The sequence below is a fragment of the Trichechus manatus genome, unplaced genomic scaffold (assembly GCF_000243295.1).
Source record: "Trichechus manatus latirostris isolate Lorelei unplaced genomic scaffold, TriManLat1.0 scaffold00261, whole genome shotgun sequence".
Lineage (NCBI taxonomy): Eukaryota > Metazoa > Chordata > Mammalia > Sirenia > Trichechidae > Trichechus > Trichechus manatus.
The window spans coordinates 1,802,101-1,823,840 of NW_004444197.1; the positions used below are offsets into that span (position 1 = coordinate 1,802,101).

General features: G+C 41.2%; 1 protein-coding gene across 1 annotated transcript in view; it reads left to right on the top strand.

The window, feature by feature from the left end:
* Positions 1 to 21,740, top strand: part of LOC101359077 (ankyrin repeat and SAM domain-containing protein 1A) — a 168,792-nt gene that overhangs the window by 233 nt on the left and 146,819 nt on the right. Inside the window, exon 2 of the mRNA XM_023724813.1 lies at positions 5 to 28. Coding sequence (XP_023580581.1) covers positions 5 to 28 — 24 coding nt within the window. The remainder of the gene's footprint in view (positions 1 to 4; positions 29 to 21,740) is intronic.

Consider the following 21,740-nt stretch of genomic DNA (forward strand, 5'->3'; position numbering starts at 1 on the left):
CGAGCCACCCCCTCTCCAGTCTGCTCAGGTGGGTACGCGCCGGGACCGGGCCGCCCGTCTGGAGACCCCCCTCTCTCCTGCCCGTCTCCTAGTCCCCAGAGAGGTCGGGGCTCCTGCGACCTGGGCGGGGTGGGTTGCTGGTTGCGCGAGGCGAGGGCTGGCGGCCCACCTGGCAGGGAGCCGGAGGGGGTGCAGGTCCGGGTCCCCGCGGCGCCGGGCTCTCCTCCTTTCGTGTCCTACCCGGCTGCGAAGAATGGTGGGAGTGCCCAGGTGGCAGCCTCCGCCGCATGGCACAGCTCGGTTTCACCTTTGCCCGCTATAGGGTGCCAGCTGTGGTATCTCACAAGCCACTTCAGAGCAAAAAATATGTGTTTTAAATCTTCCTCACCTCCTGCCGAAACTCCCACGCCTTGCAGAATCTCGCGGCTCCCCCGGCAGAAATTCTGTCGATTCCTTTCTTTTGGAACTTAGAACCCTCCTCCAGGCTCTGCAGGACCTGGCTTTTGTTTATATTAAAATTGTCTTTGGATTTGTTACGTTCAAAGTGTTCTGCTTTGAGCCCCTCTTGCGCTTGAAGCTCGAATTCAAGTTCCTTGTATTGGGCTTCATTGGATTAGTCTGTTAAGTGACATATACAGGATTCATCAGGGGTGTATTCATCAAGAAATAAAGGTTTAGAAAGAGTTGTTTAGGAAACGAAGGGGTGCTTTAAACTTTTCCAAGATCTGTTGTTAAAATAAACACTTAGGTCTAGAGCTGAAAGGATTGAAGGAAAAAGGTCACTTTTTGTGGCTTGGAAGGAGGATTGAAGGTGCTTTGTCAGTGCGAGTTAAATGTGTTGTTTCAGCAGCGCTTTCATACCCTGTTTTCTTTTCCTTCCTTGTTGTTTGAGGTTTTTAAGAAGTGGAAGTTCATTTAGAAATGGCTTCGTTAACTTTTGTTCCCCATTAGTTTATTTAACTGCAATTTGAATGTGCTTGAACAAGGTTTAATAAATCGTTAGGTTTTAAACACTGAGTACCAACCCAGGTGTATGCAGAAGGATTTTAAAAAGCAGTGTAAGAGAACTCTCCGCAGGAGCATCTGTTGGGAGGCAATACCCAGTGCTATTCACTGCTATCTCCCTAGCCCATAAAACAATGCCAGGACATAGTAAGTACTCAATATTTGGTGAATAAGTAAAAAGCATTGAGTAGAAAACCATAAATTTCTAAATAAACTGATTTGGTACTCACTGTAATTGTTAGTAGTTTGGAGAAAGGAGAGATTGCTTTCAGATGACATGGGGGTCAGGGAAGGCTTCCAGGAGGAGGAGGACTTCAGCTGGCCTTGAAGAATGAGAAGATTTGGATGGGTGAAGTACAGTGAGTGAGAGTGTTCCAGGTGGGCACACCATGGTCAGAAGTACAGAAGTGGGGAAGGAGTGGTGTTAGTGGAACACTAAACTAAGCCAAACCCACTGTTGTCGAGTCGATTCTGACTGAGAAGAATTTCCTGCCTAGAGCCTTGAGTGTGGTTGGGTGTGATAAAGGAAAATAATGGATGGATCTGAATTCAGAATGACTTAGTCTTTCTCATGTTTATATTTCCAGCACTGAGGTCAATGCCTGACAACTCACAAGTGCTCTGTAAATGTGCATTGAATGTACGAATCGGGTTTTGAGTCTTACCTGGATTACTTCGATACTTTGCGGTTCTGATGCCCTAGAGATGAGGGGAAGACTATGCAAGTTTGGAGGTGCCTCTGCCTCTAATGAATGGAATGATGTAGTACTTGGAGGTTTGCCAGAAACATCTTAACCCACAGCATATTCTGCTGAAGCGAGAAACTTTCACGTATCTCCTGCCTCCAAGTACAGATCAAGTCACTCTTAGTGCTCTCACTCAGGGACTGTTGGAATTTTGCTGAGGATTTAGCTGTCGTATAGTTCAGCAAGACTGGAAAATCTCTGTTGAGCACAATGTTTTTACTTGGGCCTCATGCTCACGTATTCCATGTTGTCTCCATTCTCCTGAGCAAAGGAGCTGACGCCTGACTTAACTCCTGTGTCTGTTGTTGAAACAGCAGAAGGCCTAAGAGGTGCCCTAACCTCTCATTCCTGTGACTCCTAGGGGCAGGGAAGATCTGCAGGCATTAGTTATACTAAGTGTGTCATTAATTATGACCACCTCAGTGGTGACTCTGGTTAAAATGAGTGAAGGATTTCTGAGCAAATGAGACCATGCATTTAAATAATCCCTAGGTCAGCACGTCCTCCGTTTTCAGGTTTAGAAATAGTAAAAGGTAGGCCCTCTGTACCCCCACTTCAAGGACCCTGAGTTATTTAAACAGCTGTGGAATCATAACATTAACAGGGCTGTGGAATCATAACTTTAGAGTTGGTCTTTGTATTAGCTGCCATCTCCCACCCCCCTAGTACTGCCAACTGCAATCCTACATGTGCCCAGCCTTTTGAGTGACTGAGTAAAACTGGCAGGAATAGGGACTTACAGCTTCCGAGGGTATAAATGTTCCAAACCACGTGTGTGTTTATGTTTACTCATCTGTTATGACCCTCCTTATTGTGCAAAGACTTTGTGCTTGTCCTTAAGCTACAAAATGCCCCCCTCTCTCCCCATCTCTTTTCTCTCATACTACTTGGGCTTAGGTTTTAATTTCTTAAAGTCCTCTCTGATGACCCTAATACACACAGATCTCTCAAGCTTCTACTTCTTTGGAATGTGTCATCTGTAGTGTACGGTAGCTCATCGACAGTACTTTACTTGCCTAGCTTTCACAGTTTATTGCTATTGAAAATACACCTGAGAATCAGAAAGTCAGCAAAGATTTCTAGTAGGAAAAAAAAGTTATATAAAGCTCATGTTCTTCCAGCCTCACTTACTTTCTGTACGTTTATTCAGAGGCAGTGTATCATTCTGTTTAAGAGCACTTGTTCTAGACTTAGACTGCCTGGATTCATACTGTATGAGTTACTCAACCACTTTGAGCTTGAATTTCTGCATCCATAAAGTGGGGGTAGTATCTGCCTTAACACGTATTCTCTTAGATAATGTGTGTAGGGAACTTTCAGCAATTCATGGCACATTGTAAGTGCTCGTTGTTAGCCATGCTCAGTTCAGTTCAGCACATACTTTTTTTTACATATATACTTTTATTGTACTTTAGATGAAGGGTTACAAAACAAGTAGTTTCTCATTAGTCAGTACACATATTGTTTTATAACATTGGTTAACAACCCCACGACATGTCAACACTGTCCCTTCTCAACCTTGGAGGACCCTTGTTTTTTTGTTTGGTGAAAATATACATAGTCAAAGTTACACCATTTCAAAAGTTTCTACATGTACAATTCAGTGACATCGATTACATTCTTCCAGTTGTGCTGCTATTCTCACTATCCTTTTCCAAATTATTCCATCACCGTTATCTTCAACTGACTGCCCCCTAGGCTTCCCATCAAACCTTTTGAGTTGCTGTTGTCAGTTTGATCTCACATAGATGATTCTTTTTTTTTTTTGGTACCTTAGATGAAAGTTTGCAGAACAAATAGTTTCTCACTAAACAGTTAGTACACATATCGTCCCACGACATGTCAACACAGTCCCTTCTCAGCCTTGGGTTTCCTATTACCAGCTTTCTTGTCCCCTCCTGCCTACTAGTCCTTGTCCCTGGACTGTTGTGCCTGATTAGTCCCATTTTGTTTTATGAGGCTGTCCAATCCCCGGCTGAACGGTGAACTTCAGGAGGGGCTTCACCACTGAGCTAAAAGGGAGTCCAGGGCCGTAGTCTCCGGGTTTCTCCAGTCTGTAAGGCCAGTAAATCTGGTCATTTTTTTTTTGTGAGTTAGAATTTTGTTCTACATCCTTTTCCAGCTCTGTCCAGGACCCTGTATTGTGATCCTGGTCAGAGCAGTCTGTGGTGCTAGCCAGGCACCATCTAGCTGTACTGGACTCAGTCTGTTGGAGGCCGTGGTAGCTGTAGTCCATTAGTTCTTGGGATGAATCTTTTCCTTGTTTCCTGTTCTCTTCATTCTGCCTTCAGCACATACATTTTTGCCATGCCGTAGCTGCTATGCGCAAAATCCCATGCTGGACACATTCTCAATGGTGTTCTTCCACACTTGGATATCTTTTTTCCAGTCCACAGCAGATTAGAAAGTAAATAAGGAAGAGGACCTGCTCAGGGAGGCACATTAATGCCATTCATTGACCAAGTGTTTACCCATCACCTACTTTGTGCCAGGCCAGTTGCTAGATGCACTGCAAAATTTGTCTCATTCCTGGCACATAGTAGGCACTCTACCAAAATTAGTCCTTCTCCTGATACATGGGTTGTTCACCCTTACAGGGTTTATAGTAGTATGATATGTCTATGTGACAGACTGACAAAATAAGAGATGGAAAATGCATTAAAAATCTAGTATATTTTATCCCAGCCCCAGTAATTTGAAACCATTAACATAGTAGCCCACACACCTGCTTAGGCCCCGAGGCATCACTGTACGTCATTATATTAAATATAACTTTTTAATAAAAGTAGGAAAGATAAATATATTTTAGATTTCTATCTAACATGATTCAAATATAATTTTTGTTATTTAAAAGGATAAACAATAGGTTGTCTAGAAAGCATAGTTATGCAGTGTCTAGTCCTCCAAAGGTTCTGGATAGCACTGATTTTACTTTATATAATACTGTCTCATTTGCTTATGGTTTAATGGATACATGCCTTCAGTCTGTAGCTGGGGACAGGCACTGTATTAAACTTCTTTTAAACTCATGGTATTTTTTAGCCCTGGGCACATAGCAGGCACTCAAGTACTCATGTAATGGAGGAGAGTTTGATATATATAGGGTTCTAATGAAACTACTGCTTTCCAGTAGAGCAACTTTTATGTGAGACTGCAGTAGGATTTGTATTAAAATTGAATTCTATCAACTAAAGGGCAAAAATATTTGAGAAAGGGAAAATGTTAAAAGAAAACATGTCATATGATAACTTAAAACTGTAAATTGAATTATCAGTAATACTGATGTATGTAAATGGAAAAGTAAAGTGAAATGAACTCCAGGATTCAGAAGCACAAAGAAGGAGGAGATTGTGTAATGGTTTAGGAAAATTCTGTACTTAATTTCTCAAGCATGAGAAGAGGCAATAAGAGGAAGCAAAGGAGGCTTGCTGTAGAAATATGAAAATTTATAAACAGTGGCAGTAAAAGTGATTATAAACTAGTTATTACTCTGTCATTTGTGGTAAGAAGGCTGTCCACCTATGAAAAGGACCTGAAATAGGAATGAAGAATGAAAAATTTGGAAAAAATATGCCTCATTGGGGGACAGTAACAGGTTCTCCTAAATGTCAGATGAAAAGTAATTCGTTGTTTTTAAGAAAGGTTCCTAATGTTTATTTAAGCAATTCAGACTTTTTTTTTTTTTTTTTAAGTGTTTAAGCATTCTCTTGGTCAGAGGGTCCTTTATTCACCCCCGGAATGGATCTGTAGCATGGGGATTATAATGACATAACAGCTTTTTCTCATGTTAACCCTTTTACTTTTACACTCCTACTGTCCAGGTTTCTTTTGAGTGTGTATTTTGAACAAAATGGTTATATCTTAAGGAAGAGGGCAACACTGACCGTGTAAGGATTGTAGAATGAGAGGGCCTGGAAATAGGATCTTGTGTACTTGCCTAATCTAAGGTTCCCTCTCTCCTAAGAGAATGCGAAAAGAAAAACAAAACAAAACAAAAAAACCAGCTCTCCCCTAAGATAGCAGTTTTCTGGATCTTCCACTCAATCTCCTTAGTTAAAAATAGTTTTTAAAGAACTTCTTCGAGTATTTCTTTTAAGTATGATTTTCTTGGGGGTGGCAACTGTGTTCCTTTACTTTGGAATTGCTGTACATTTTTGCTCTAGGCAGAATTTGGTTCCCCTGTTTCAAAAAAAAAAGAAAGAAAGCAAGAAAAAAGTAGCATGCCTGGAAATGACTTCTGTATGGTTACTTTATATCGACAAACCTAGAGTGGCCTAATATTAACCTGAGTAGGGCATCTATTTATAATAAAAGATAGTTTATAGATGTTTAATAAGTCAGTGGTGTCCCTTTTTCTGAATTCTCTAATTGAAGTTCAGTTTTCACTGTTTCTTCTTAGTTACAAAAATCAGAGACAGGAAACAGTGAAACAGTCTTGTGGTTTTAGGAATTTGATTTGTATCCCGTCAGCTTCAGCATGTTCACTTGTCAAGGGAGGTTATGGTCCCAGTGGAAGTTGCTTCCTTGGCCAGAAAAATCCCTTCGGAATGTTCTTTCCCCCATTGGTTTGCTCACCCCAAACATCTGTTAATTTTGGTTTGCAGAAAGGAAGTCAAGGCTATTTCTGCCCTAGTCTCCTGTAGGGAAAGTAAATTACTGGGTTTTATAGTCCAGAGACACCAAGGAAACCCCAAAAGTAGACAGTGCAATGTTTGTTCTTGGGAACTTAAGGCTCTCCTGTGGGTAAGAACTTGGTCTCTTTTCTGGAGAGCCCTCAGAAAATATTCCCCACATTGATTTCCAAAAGATTACTGGAGATTTTCTGTGGTATAGAAAATTATATCGTGTAATATGCTACATTCATAGAATATCATCAAATAACTTTGGTGTGGTTAGAGTTAATGGTTGTAATACTAGAAATTATATGGTATAGCTTCATATTTGCCCTTTCTTAGTAATTTGTAGATCAAGTTTGCTTAATTTACAAATCAAAAAAAAAAAGAGTTTTTAAAACAAGTCAGTTATCTCTATTTTACTTGTGATGTTATTACCCCTGTTAAAAATGGTGGTGATGATCCCGGAAGTAGAACTGCCTCCTGGCTTACTTAACTGGTGAGGGCATAGCATGGTGGCTAAGAGTCAGGCTCTGACAACTCTGCTGTCTCCTTTGACTTAGGCAAGTTTTGTAACCTCTCTGAGCATTTGTGTCTTCATATGTATAATGGCAGCTGGGATAGTACCTGCCTCCTAAGGTGGCTTGAGCATCAAATGAGCTAAAATATGTAAAGCACATAATGCCTGGCACATGCCAAGGGCTTGGTAACCCTGGGGCTACTTGAATCATCTGATGGGGGCCAGATGCTTGCAACTTTTGACAGATCAGGAATGATGATCCTTTTTGCTAAGGACATATTTTTATTTTACCTAAATAAAGTGTATAGTTTAGTTAATTGAATGATATTTCTAGACAGTCCCCCAGGTTGTGCTGGTTCATCTGGTCATTTGCAAATCAAGTGTTCCCATCTGTGAGTGTACAGATTAATTCAGCTGGCCTTCTAACCCCCCCCTTTTTTTTTTTTTTTTTTTCAGTTTCTCCCCTGCAGTAGATGGCCCTGTAGATGAGAAAGTCTATTTATAAAGATGCTCCAGGGACTTGCTTAACCAGCTTTCTTTAGGGTGTAATTAAGGAAGACCCACTTTAACTGGTATTTCCACGCCAGTTTTATGGGGGTTCTAGACAAGAATCTAGATATGCCAAGCTGAGTTTTACTTTGCTTATTCAGTCTCATTTGTTAGTCTGTGTGTTAGTTTCCTTGGATTGTGTAACAAAGTACCACAAACTGGGTACTGGTGTTCCCAGTTGATCCTTGCCTTGTAGCAGCATAATTCCAATCTCTGCCTCTATCTTCATATGGCTGTCTGCCTTCTGTGTCCCTCTGTGTTTTCACATGGTGTTCTCTGTGTGTCTCTCTTTTATAAGGACACCAGTCTTACTGGATTAGGGCCCATCCTACTCTGGTATGACCTCATATTAGCTAAATGCCATCTGCAAAGATGCCATTTCCAGACAGTCGTAGTCAAAGGTACCAGAGTTTAGGACTTGAACATATCTTTTTGGGGGACACAAATCAATGTTTAACAACCTGTTTATGTTTCATGGTGTCCCATTTTTTACATAAACATTAAAGAGTTAGTCAAATGGAGTTTTATAAAATATGTGAAGTAGGTTTTCTCTGTCTCCTTATTGTTGATTTCTGATCTATTCCTTTCATAGCTCTGATTCTGAGTTCCTCTTCTGACACCTGTGTATTCTCCTTTCTTTGTTTGGAGCTCAACTATCTATGAAAACATTTCTTTTGTTATATTTCATCCATTGGTTTTCTGTGTTTGGAGTAGGGGTGTGAGGTCTGGACCTGGGTCTTTCTGCCTTGGCTCATACTGCCATATTGACTGACAATGCAAATACTACATCTGTAGAGCCAGTTTAAAGCCAAACGTGTTAAAAGCACCACATGGAACCACTTATTTATTTTTGACAGTTGTTGGAGCAGTCAAGAGTCCTACTCCAGAGAGGTCTTGGCCTCTATTAGTCAATGACAACATCAAACTTCATCGCACTGACTGATTTCACAGCACTTTAATGTTGGGCTCTCAGATTCTTCAAAGAGCGTTGTTGTTAGTTAAGATGAAAAATGAAAATAAAATTAAGACAAGAGATATATTGAACTTAACTACTGGGAAAGAAAAGCCTATCTTAAAACAGCTAGGCTTCATATTCCCAAGACATTGTCAATGCAGTTGAGTTGGTCATCTCATGATTCTTGCAAGACTGCCTCCACATGTGATAGGGTCCAGTCATAGCTACACAGCACCTTTATCTCTACCAGTGGTGACCAGGAAATACCACTGTGCATGGAGATCGGTCATATCTTTTACTGTGACTGGAAAAGCAGCTCCAAACGTGTGTCCCTCTAATAATAACATCAGTAGCAGTCGCCAGTTGCTGTAGCATCGACTCTGACTTATGACAACCCCATGTGTGTCACAGTAGAACGGTGCTCCATATGGTTTTCAATGGCTCGTTTTCTTGAAGTAGATCACCAGGCCTTTCTTCCAAGGTGCCTCTGGGTGGAGTTGAACCTCCAACCTTTAGTTAGCAGCTGAGCATGTTAACTCTTTGTACTACCAGGGATATCAGTAGTCAGCATTTATTGAGCATTCAGTAATGTTGGATTAGTAGCATTCATTTTACATTTGGAAGGCATGATTAAGTGCTTGTCCTTACTAAAGGATCCCTGGTGGTGTTTGGCTGCTAACTGAAAGGTTAGTGCTTTGAACCCACCCAGCAGCTCCTCCGGAGAAAGATGTGGCAGTCTGCTTTACAGTCTTGGAAGCCCTTATGGGGCAGTTCTACCTTGTCCTATAGAGTTGCTAGGAGTTGGAATTAACAGCAATGGGGATGTCCTTACTAGAATTAAGAAAGTAAAATTTTTATTATCGTCCTTTCTTTTGTGCATTTTGTGTCTTTCAGCTTTGTGTGTCTACAGTCAGATCTCCTAATTACAGTTCTTTTCAGTTATAAAGAAGGCTTAAAACCTTAGTACTTTTGACTTTTTGAGGAACATTTTATTTTATAAAATGAAGGCTTTATATTCTTACCTGTAAAAAAGTAGAAAAAGTAGTACTGTTACTTGAGGTGGCAGATATTTAGAAAACAGACTTGTTTATTTGGAGATGGGACTTCAGCAGGATCCTTCTAAAGAGGGTACTGCCTGCCCCACCAATGTGTTTGTCCTGTGAACTACCCTGTTGACCTTGTTTTTCTTTCACCTGAGTAAGCATTCACTGTGATTTTGAGTTTCCCTTTAACACACAATCCATTTCTAACATTATTTTTCCTTTTAAATTACAGTTGAGACCTACTTACAAAGTCTGATGACCAGGTACAAAACAGATCAGTTCAGGGCTATTTACTTGAATCACTGGAAGATTCTTAGATTTTCTGCTGTTTGTCTTTAGATCTTTAACTCTTTGCTGGGACTCGGAGGAGTCTGAGTCCTGGCTTTGTTCTTAACTATCAGTATCATGTTCCCCATTTTTCCTCTGATCCAGCCTGATTAAATCTGTGCATTGACTCTTGCCTTGGCTACGTCCAGCTGCCTGATTCTTGCTTCTTCAGGTTCCCCTACAGCTGTGATAAGATTTTAATGCAAAGCCCAGCCCATATTGCAGTATTTGAGGTAGTTAACTTGCAAGAGACTTGCTCAGAGCTGTTGCTATAGACTGTCTTGTAGGTGGGTGTGTACATGTGTATTTGGGGGGAGGGAGATATTTTCACTACTGAGCACTTAGTAGTCTTCTCTATATATGCCAAGAACTTTACATCTATATAATCTCAGTTTACTTTAACAGCATGCCTACTAGATAATTGTTGTTATTCCCATTTTACAGATGAAGAAACAAAAGTTCAGAGAGAGGTTAAAGTGACCAGCCCAGGGACACACAGTGGGCTGCAGAGCCAGAAGTCTCTGACTCCAAACTGTTGTTTATAAAGCACTATATTTTGACCCATTAGAGAACTCATTCTCTTTGGATGAGATTTAAGGCCATCATTTGCTATACGCTTAGATAAAAAAATGTACTAAAAAGATTCATAAAGGATTTGCTGATTTTTATTCAACAGTCACTTTTATAGTACTTACTTTGTGCCATACACTGTTGTAAGCGCTTTACAGATATTAACTCATTTTATCCTTAGAACAAATTTTTGAGGAAGGCACTAGTATTATTGCCATTTTACTGGTGAGGAAACTGAAGCACAGAATGGCCAAGTAACTTGCCCAAGGTGGTAAGCTAGTAAGTGATAGAGCTTGGTTTTGAACCTGGAGTCCTTGCTCTTATTTATTATGCAACTGGGAATTCTTTTTACCAAAGAACATAACACAAAATCCCTTTGGAACACTTTAACTACATAAAGTGAAGTAGCTTTATTTTTAAATCATTGGCGCTTTCCTGGGAATATAGGAAAGTTGGATGAGGGGAATGTCTAGTTTTGTTTTTGTCCTCTAAATTTATGCCAACTATTATATTTGTTCAGAGGATTTAGGGGAATGCTCTGCAGTTCAATGCAGGGGAAACAGCCCCCCGCACTACTGTTTTGAAACTTTTTTCCTAGGAAATTCTCATCTTCCTCTCAAGCAGGTTCATGTGCTCATGAATTTCACCCATGAGAAAATTCAGATCTCACCCCCCCCCCCAACTCCGTTCAAAGTATAAAGATTTGTTTTTGGACACATGACTGCCAGGTGAGCCACAAGGGCCAAAGTATGCACAAGGGAAGTAAATCTAAGCAATCACCAAGAAACCAGAGGCCTGCATATTTGAAGTTGTTTCCAGCTATTGCTACCAGCTCTGCTTTTTGCAGTTCTCTCTCCTCCCCCACCCTCAATAGTGGTTTGCAGCCAAACTTTGCATTCGCAAATAATAGTTTGTCCATAAAATGATTTTCAGAGTATTTTCTGGCTGGTTCCGATGATTGTTGATACTAGCTTGAAGCATGGGGTTATGGGATGGGAATGTTACTTCCCCTAATCCTTGGTGCTTTAATCTTCACAATCCCGTGATACAGGTATTATAGTGTACATTTTACTGATGAGATTCAGGGAAGTTAAGTGACTTGTCCAGTACTGAGGGTCTGCATTTGCAGGGCCTTTTACCGTGTATTTTATATAGAAGTTGTGACTGCCAGAAAGGAGATGCCCAGAGGCCCCAGGTTGTGAAAGTGTAAGGAAAAGATAGTATTGTAGCTAAGTAGCTCTGAAAATACTTCTGGGTCCTATAAACTTAGCAGTAACAGAGTAGCTCTATTACTTTTTGTCTACAAATGAAAATAACTCAGATATTGAAATTGGCAGGGATTCCAGATTTCTTAATTTTTCATCTATTGCTATCTCCATAATTGTATGTTTAACACCTAGCTGAGAAACAGCTTTCTTGCTAGTCACTCATCAGCAGTCCCTTTTGCCATCTTTAGCAGACCCAGAGCAGACTTTAAAAAGGTTTTAAGTAAATGATTCAGGACTTAGTGCTTCACTTTGAAGAAATTTGATCGTCCGTCCCCACCCACCCCCCCTCCACCCTGAGAAAATGTAAAAAGCAGTCAGGATCCAGTACTCACACGAATTATGTTTTATCAACCAAACTGATAAAGCTGTCTTTTTTTTTTTTTAAATGCCTCTTCCTTACCTATCATGATCTGTTGGATTCACTACTGTTGTTAAGAGTAGTTAGCATCATTTCTGGTTACTTCTCTCTTTAGGAGTTGTTCATTTGTCAACTTTGTAATTCATTTTCAGAGACAACTGATGGAAATGGCAGCCAGTGGTCCAGGTATTCTAGCTTCTTATTCAGTTGGCAGATATTTATGGAGATTGTGAATTTTCACAGTCATTGAAAAATATTTGCTGAGAGGAATGCATGTCTGATTGTAGTTTGGTATAATGTGGTTGTTGTTGTTAGGTGCCTTTGAGTCGATTTTGACTCATAGCTACCCCATGCGATTGAATAGAACTGCCCCATAGGGTTTTCTAGGCGGTAATCTTCCTGGGAGCACATTGTCAGGTCTTTCTTCCACGGAGCACTGGGTAGGTTGGAACTACCAACCCTTCAGTTAACAGCTGAGTGCTTAACTGTCATGCCACCAGGGCTCCTATAATGCAGTTAGTACTGATGAAATGATATAGTAAAAGCTAAACCCAGGATTTTTCTTTTTGGGGGGCGCATTGTCATTTATAAAACTGATTGCTTATTACATGTATCCTTTTTATCTTCATATTGGTGCTTTTCAGTTGGTTTATTGGGTTTGATTGTTATTCTACTAAATAGTATGCCTGTGTACTATTCTGCCTTGCCCGTAAGCTTCTACACTTCTTTAAAAGTCAAATCATCATGTAGGGGGAAGAAATGATGGATCAAATTAGCTGTGAGTTTAGGCCGGAAGTCTGGGTCTTTGAAAAAGTGTAGATACTGTGCAGTAACCTAATATCCACCATTATTGCCTGTCCTAGACTTTTTTTTTTTTTAACGCTTCTTATTGCTCAAGGTGATATCTGATTTTCTTTTGGTGATGCAAATGAGGTCATTGGAGTCATCATGTGATGAATCTGGCTGTCATCAGGTTTCCTTATTACCAGGCACTGGGCCTTGTGAGATTTTGAATCCTATAGGCTTAACTGACTGCTTTTTGTCACTGTTTTGATTGTGATTCACGTTGTTTTAACCTCTTTGTTTCTCAATGCCCACTTAGTATTTATTCTGAGAAGTTAGGATTGGTCTTCAGGTTCATATGGCCATCTGGATTTGAGTGGAATGAAATCTTGCCTCTCCCTTCTACGTTGATTTTTATTTTTAGCCTTTTGTCTGATGTATAGGTACCTGGGTGGAATCCTTATTTATCCCTGGGCCTTTACAGCCTTAAGTGTATGCCTCTTGTTAATAGGGTTTTAGCTTAGTCTAAGTCTGGTGGCAACAGTAAAGTGCTGCAAAAAAGGCTTGGTGAGGCATCTGACCTCCTCTAACTTCAGGAGGGGGAGGAGAGAGAATCAAGATCAATAGCCTAAGGCTGATTCCTATGAGTGAGAGGTCAGACAGGCCTCTACCCTCCAACCTTTTTACCAACTTTGACACCAGCCATCCCTCCCACAGCTCTCTCTGCTTCTCTGCTGGGTTGATAATTCATTGCAGTGGCCACATAGAACCCACAAACCATACTCACAGTTATGGGGTTTACTAGGGAAGTAACAGGTTGTAATTCAGGTTCAGGAATGCTCAGGACACAGTTCTTCTATCAGGATAGCTTCTTCTCAGGCGCACCCGTAGGCAGGCCTCTCTCTGTCCCTTCGGCCCAGCCTTTGCCCTGCTTGGGCAAGTGTTACAAAGCTCTTTCAGGTCTGCTGATAAGTGCCTGGAGGCACCCCATTCCGCCAGCAAACCTCCTGCCTGAAGGTGCTCAGCTTTCTCACTCCTTGAGCCGGGACCCCCACTGTCTCCTGCCGGTCTCCTGGTTCTCCTGCTTCTGCTGCCGCCGGTTTTCTCTGCTGCTTCTCGCAGTCTCTTGCTGTCTTCAGTGTTAGAGTGCTCTATCTCTGTTTCCTGGGTCTAGGAGATCTCAGCAGGGATCCAGGTCCAAAGGACATGCTCCACTCCTAGCTCTTCTTTCTGGTAGTAGTGAGGCTCCCCCCTACTCTGGGATTAGCTTTCTGTTAAGCCTAGTGGGATGGCAAAAGTGACTAATCCCCTGTTTAGGGTTCCATACACCTTATTTGCATGATTCGACCCCCACAAGGGTGCCATGTACCTTATTTGCATTATTAGCAAGCTATTCAATCCCTTTGGTGGGCCACAAGCACCTTGTTTAGATATTCCCACCCAGTCATTTGGTAGGAGTTCCAAGACCATGGCGAGAAAGGTCATATAACAGTGATTGATTGTATTGCAAGCACTCACCTGCTAACCAAAAGGTTGGCAGTTCAAACCCCCCAGTAGTTCTGCGGGAGAAAAGGCCTGGTGATCTGCTCCCATAAAAACTACAGCCTAAGAAACCCTATGGGGCAGTTCTCCTCTGTCCTGTGGGGTCACTGTGAGTCGGAATCGACTTAATGGCACACAATAACAGGTTTGTCTAGAACCCTGGGATCTGGAAAACACACATTTCTCTTCGTCTCACCCTCGATTCTCTCCATGCTTAGACTCTGAAGAGAAGAGGACATGGGTTAGACAGCCAAAGCTGTCTGCAGGAAACATTATCTCCAGGAACCCTCCTCCTTCCAAGTGCGCATTTCCTTTAGGGAAGGGCATGGGGGAACAGTGCCCCACAGGAGCCTGTGCGTGGTCCCATCTTGGCTGCCCTATAGCTGTATGATCTTGAGAATATCTTTTTACTTTTTCTGGACCTTGGCTTCTCCATCCATGAAATAAATGTACTGGAATAGAATGTTCCCTTCTGGAACCCCGGTGCAGATGTATATCCAGTGTGTTCCTTCTTTGTTCAGTCACTGTGGTAATTGCTACTGTTTAAAGAGCAGAGCGGTGATGGTGTAGCAGTGAGGACTTTTGTTTCCTCTGTCAGATGCCCTAGGATGAAGAAGTGTTTTGTAGTGTTTCTTGGCAGGGATCTGAAGAAAGGGCATCAATATATCTAAAAGCAGCTGCAGAGTCAGACTGCAGAAAGGAACTACTGCTGACAGTACGCTTACTATGTGCCAGGAACTGTGCAAGGCCTTTTGTATACTTTGTCCAAAAGGACGGTTCAGGAGAAGAGGTTGGCCCCCTCATCAGCATGAGTGTGTAAGTGGGCAGTTGCTCTCTCTCTGCCCTTCATGCTTTCATACACAAATACTGAGTGCCTAATGACTGTATGTTGTGTACAGCTGTAGGAGATACTTAGGAATCTAAAACTTGACAATGCGCCTAAGAAACTGACTTGATTTTATCAATGTTTAAACAGCCTGTCAGCTTCTTGAAGAAATGGTTGAGTCCAGGGCTGAGGCAGAGAAATTGAAAAAAAAAAAGATGGAAGTATGTCAAAAAGTAAAACGAACATAAAAATTTTCCATGCCCAATGTTGGAAAAACCTAAGCAAAACAAAATAAATAACAATAGTATTGGATAATAAATCAAAGAATAAAATAAATATCCTAAAGTCTATACTGGAAAAGGCTATACTGATATAAATAAATGATTGAATAAGTAAATAAATGGGAGAGAAGAGATAACTCTTCCTTACCGAATAATTTCAATTAATCTAGAAGGAACAAGTGAAATAGAAAATTGCCAGTAGACACCACAGTAGTAATTGCTGCCAGCAAGATCTACCAATGAAGGCTAAAATTAGTGGGTGAAACTTTAAGGAGAAACAGGATGTTTGCATGGCCTCCAAGTTCCTCTCCCTAAATATTTGTTAATTTCTGTGGTGGTTTCAACCCATGTGCACATATTCTTTGATACTCTTCTCTCCAGGAGGTAGTTTAACTGCCCTCCTCTTGACTCATTTCCAAATAATGAATATGGAAAGGGAAAAATAGTAACTTTACAGTGGACAAACCTGGCAGGCATCCCGTTAACAAAATGATCAAGATTAACATCACCAGTTATCAAGTCATGTTGATAACACATACCTCCAGGTATAATGGAATGAGAAGGGCACTTCACCTTTATTGTTTTCTTCTCTAAAATCTGTAAGCCCTGTCTAATCATGAGGAAACATCAGACAAACTAAAATTGAAGGACATTCTACAAAATACCTGACTAGTACTCTTCGAAAGTGTCAGGTTGTGAGAGACAAGGAAAAATTGACGAACTGCCATAAATTGGAGTAGACTAAGGAGATTTGACAACTAAATGTCATGTGGGATCCTGGATTGGACCCTGGACATGAGTGTAAAAACTGGGGAAATCCAAATAAAGTCTATAGTTTAGTTAATAGTATTGTACCAGTGTTAATTTCTTAAGTTTTGATCAGTATACTCTCGTTATGTAATATGTTAACATACGGGGAAGCTGAGTGTAGGGTATACGGGAACTTTTTTTTTTTTGGTGTGTTGACTAACTGATTTTATTTGTGGAATATCATTATTACTTGAAAGAAAACTAACGAACAAACTATGGTTATGCAGACTTACATTTTAGACAGATATTTTCTCTAAAATGAAACAAAGTGAGCCTGTCACTTCAAGGAAAACAATAGACAATGTCTGTTGCCAATGTTAAAATTTGAATTTTTTTTTTTTTACAGCTTTGCTTTTTAACACTTTATTATTATTATTTATTGCACTTTAGATGAAGGTTTACAGAAAAACTAGCTTCTCATTAAACAATTAGTACACATATTGTTTTGTGACATTGGTTACCAACCCACGACATGTCAACACTCTCCACTTCTCAACCTTGAGTTCCCTATTACCAGCTTTCCTGTCCCCTCCTGCCTTCTAGTCCTTGCCCCTGGGTTTGTGTGCCCCTTTAGTCTTGTTTTGTTTTATGGGCCGGTCTAATCTTTGGCTGAAGGGTGAACCTCAGGAGTGTCTTCATTACTGAGCTAAAACGGTGTCTGGGGGCCATACTCTAAGGGTTTCTCCAGTTTCTGTTAGACCAGTAAGTCTGGTCTGTTTTTGATGAGGTAAAATTTTGTTCTACATTTTTCTCCAACTCTGCCCAGGACCCTGTACTGTGATCTCTGTCAGAGCAGTCAGTGGTTGTAGCCGGGCACCATCTAGTTGTGCTGGACTCAGTCTGGTGGAATATACGGAAACCCTTTATGCTATCTCACAAGTGGCTTGTAAGTTTAAAATTATTTCAGAATAAAAAGTAAACAGACAAAGGCCATATTGGATAGTGGCTCTGGAATCAAACTGCCAGTTGAGAGATATAGGCAATTTTCTTAATTTCTTTGCCTCAGTTTCCTCCCCTGTAATACAGTACCTCTCTCATAAGGTTGTGTGATGATTAAATGAGGTAATGCATGCAAAGTACTTAGAATAGTGCCTGGAAAATTGTAGGCACTCAGTAATGACAGCTGCTAATATTACTAATATTTATTTGTACAGAGGAAGTTCTCCCTCCTTTTAGGTACTCAGCCATTTAGCCATGGATGTAAATCAAAAAAAAGAAAGAAAACCAGTTGCTGTCGAGTCTATTCCGTCTCATGGCAACCCAGTGTGTGTCAGAATAGAACTATGATCCTTAGGGTTTTCCAAAAGTAGGTCAACAGGACTCTCTTCCGAGGTGCCTCTGGGTGAACTTGAACCACTAACCTTTCAGTTAGCAGCCGAGGGCGTTAATCGCTTGTACCACCCAGGGACTTCCCTACCCACTCCACACATACCCTAGGAATTGGGGCTTGAGCTCTGCCCTTGAAGAAGGCCTAAGATTCAGATAAATGATAGAAGACTGCTGTGGAGGGGGGAAGGGAACAGCTAGGGGTGAAGGTGGAGAAGCTAAAATGGGAAAGACCTGTTTGCTGAGCTGTGAATAAAGCTGTCCAGCAGGAATGGAGGCTTCATGTGGGGAGTCAGTGGAAGTGAGGCTGGTGAGGCTGGCTGGTGCCAGATTGTCAAGGGCTTGGATGCTGGCTTGACTAAGTTTAGACTTTATCTCTAGACCCTTTATTTCCAGGCCAGAGAGAAAGAGAAATCATTTTAAAAAGTTTCAGCCCCAACAGGATTGTGGTTGTATTTTGAGTATTTGTTGATTGAGAAAATATGTTATGACAGAGTGATTATGAACTCAGTAACACTCTGAAATAAACTTATGTTTTTATTAAGTGCAGTAGCTTCTCCGTATCTTTGGAACATTGCCATGCATGTGAGAGGTATTCTTACAAATGCGTTTGCCCACCATTTACAATAATATTGTGGCCCCAGAGATAAGAGTCACTGCTGTCACTTGGTGACCAGGAGCCTTTAAGTATGCAAGCATGCTTTCACTTCAGACCTTTCTCTTTCAGGGTCTTTTTTGTCACAGGGGAAGCGTGTTACTTTTAGTATTGAAAAAACAATTATTGAAATATAATTTACATGCAGGTAAACGCATGGATATTAAGTGTACAGATCAGTGTATTTTTACTTTTGTATACATCTGTGTCTTCATCACCAAGATCAAGATATAGAACATTTCCAACATTCCAGAAGGCTCTCTTGTGTCACCTCCAAGGCCAAAACATCCCTCACCAAAGTAACCACTATTCTGACCTATATCACGGTAGATTTTTGCCTGGGAACACGTTTCTTTTTCTCCACCATACTCTCAGGCCCATGCAGTACAGTGAGGTAGAGGTAGGAGTAGGGTAGAGTCTATATGTGCCAAATACTGCACTAGACACATTCCCAGACTTAAATAAATTCTCCCATAAAACCACAGACCTAGGCTTGTGTTATTTGTTCAAATTTAATCTGACGTCTCACTGACTCCAGAGTTGATGTTCTTTCCTTTGTCCCATACTCTGTGCCCTCAGCTGACATTTACTGTAATGATTATCATCATCATTAATGAAGTCACCTTAAGACTCTTTGGTAGTTTACATGATGGTGAAGGAACAGCTGTTAACACCCAGTCCTCATTTCTAGGTGCATTTAAATGGTCAGAAACTTTTTGCATAACCCTCTTGGGGAGGGAGTGCCTTGTGCTGATTTGGAACCAGTGGGTAGGCAGGTTCATCACTTAACGAGTGCCTTTTTCTGTCATACCATGTGCTACCCAGTGGGGTTACAGAAGATAAAAAAGTCAACCCCAGTCTTCTTCTAATGGGGAGACAGATAGTGAAATAATCCCTATATAGTGTGATGAGTGCTATGAAACAGATATGCACAGGGATGCTGGAGGATCAGACAGGCTGGTGGGGCGGAGTGGCATGAGGGGGATGAGAGTTGTGGGGGAGGGCAGTTCCAGGTCCATTAGGGAAATCTTCCTTCTAGAAGAAGTGAAGTCTGAGTGGAGTATTAGAGCAAATAGGAGTTGTACAGGCAAAGAACGGGAGAGTGAGGGTTGTTCTAAGCTAAAGAGAAAGTACAGTGTATGCAAAGAATGACTGTATGGAGAACATGATGTGTTCAGAGTATTGCCTGGTGTGAAGGAGGGTGGCCTAGTGATGTAGAGTGGGGAGAAATTAGCTGGAATAGCAGGCAGAGGCGTGACGATCCTGCCCATGTTAAAGAGCTTGGATTTTACACTGAAGGTCATGATGGACTTGCAATTTAGGAAGATCCCTTCAGCTTTTTGGAAAATGCATCAGTGGGGTTGAGATTGGCTAGGAGTGCAAAATGATTAGAGCCTGACAGAAGGCATTAATGGGGGATATGGAGGCCAAATTTGAAAGATGTTCAGAAGGTAGAATGAACAGGACTTGGTTGCTTTGCAACTGAGAAGTTGCTTTCTCCTTTGACTTTGCAAGGTATAACAGGAAAGTGGATTTTTGTGGAAGTACTGGCTTTTTTAAGTCATAACTGAAGTGAAATACTTTTTCCCCTTTAGCAGAAAGATGTTTGCTTTAGAACAATCCCATCACATATTTTGGTGTGCATAGGAGTTTGTAGATGAAGGCCTAGAGTTGTAAAATAACTTTTTTTTTTTTTTTAAGTAGGCAAATAAATCAGTCTTTTGCTTTAATCTTCCTTTATTTATCATGGTGAAAACTAAATCTCCAAATGGGTCTTCCCGCAGAGAAGACCCATGACCCCTTGGACTGAGCAGGAGCTTGTGATATGGAAAGAAGAAAAGGCAGACCTTCTTACTTCTTTCAGGATTTATACTTATTTATATACTGAGATGTTTGCAGAAGGCCAAGCCAGCACTTCTTGTCAAATGGTTTATAGATTTGATTCTATGGTTTTATAAAGTTTAAAGCTAACCCTGTCTTTGCTTTGGCCTGTGGTCTACTGAAATAAGCTCCTTCTATGCGCACAGGGTAACAGGGAGGGGATCCTGAAACAGGGAGGGCTGTCATGTAGGCACCCAGTGCTTCCTCACTCACCCTTACAGTCCTGGTCCTTGCTGTAAGAATGTGTCCTCATAAAGCTCAAGGACCACTTGGGTAGAACTGAAATCTTCTAGAAAAGGCAGAACAAGCTCCCTGGGCTTTGTGATCGGCAATGTCTGGAGTGCTGACCCTGAACGGTCATAAAAAACCCAAACCACACCCTTTATGCTGAGAGGAAGCTTTTCTCTCCAGTCAGCCAAAATGCAGTTATCTGCCTACCCTAACTCCAAATTTCCTGTTACTGTAAATCTTGACAGTTTAGAAAAAAGGATGGTTGTGTTTGGGACCGAGAATCCTTATTCAAACGACAGGAGAGAAATGGCATTTTGGCTACACAATCACATGTTATAAAACTGCAAGATGCATTTCTTTCCCCTGGAATCTCTGTATAGTGCTGTGAGCCACCATGAATGCCTGCTATTCCAGTTTTCATGTTGTGCCCAGAGACTGTTAATGCTCTTGCAACATAGGCAAAACACAAGTTATTGTTCACTCAGGGACGTTCATTTCAGCTGTAAGGTGTGAGTAAACAAGCATGCTACGTGAGCAGCAATTTATGAAAGCCTAGCACGTGTGACCACAGTTCAGTGTTGGGATGAAATTAAACATTCATACGTTAATCTGACACCTTCAGTGATACGCATGATCGTTATTGTGCTGCATGGTAATTAGGTAAGCAGTTCACATAAGTGACTAATTAGTATTAATTTTTACATGGCCAAATCAAATTTTCACAGATTTTTGTTTATTTCTTGGTTCTCCATAATGTATAATTAGCATCAGTGTCAGCCTTTTCCCCTGATACCTCATGTAGTCTGATCCTCATCGCTGGCATACTGTGATTCTTTCATATTAAAACACAAAAGTCTAGATTCTCTTCCCTAGCATCCCCTAGGAGGGGGTGGGTGGTCTCTAGGTTAGATGCCCTGTTAGTCTTGAGTCCCATTCTCTCTCCTCATCCCTGGCTTCGACCTCAGAGCATCTCCTGTGGCTTCTCCCTGACCCCAGGTGTTCTGGGAGTCAGGGGTCTGCAGGCAGTAGGAGCTCCAGACCTTGATCCTGGGTGGCCTACCCAGGGATGGGGCAGCATGCCATTAGTGTGAGAGGCCCCTTAACCTCTGAGATGGAGCTGGTAGCACATTTTAGTGGAGTATGAACTGAAATAACAAAAATTCTCACCTAGTAGATAGTAAGGATTTAATAGGTATTCATATATAGAACAACCTTATTCTACCCCAAAATTGATTTTAGGTTAGAAAAAGGGGAACTGTAGTGGGTGTACTTTGATGTCTTGGTTAGAGGGTCATTGAGAGGATATGTGATACAAATGTACATGTTACATTTTAGATTGAGAAACAAAATTGGTTTTCAGTGACATTTTTCATCTGCCTTTGTGTATCTGTGTGATCTGAGTTTTTGGTGGTTAGATGCATAACCTTTTATTGTGGTCCTTCTGGCTGTAT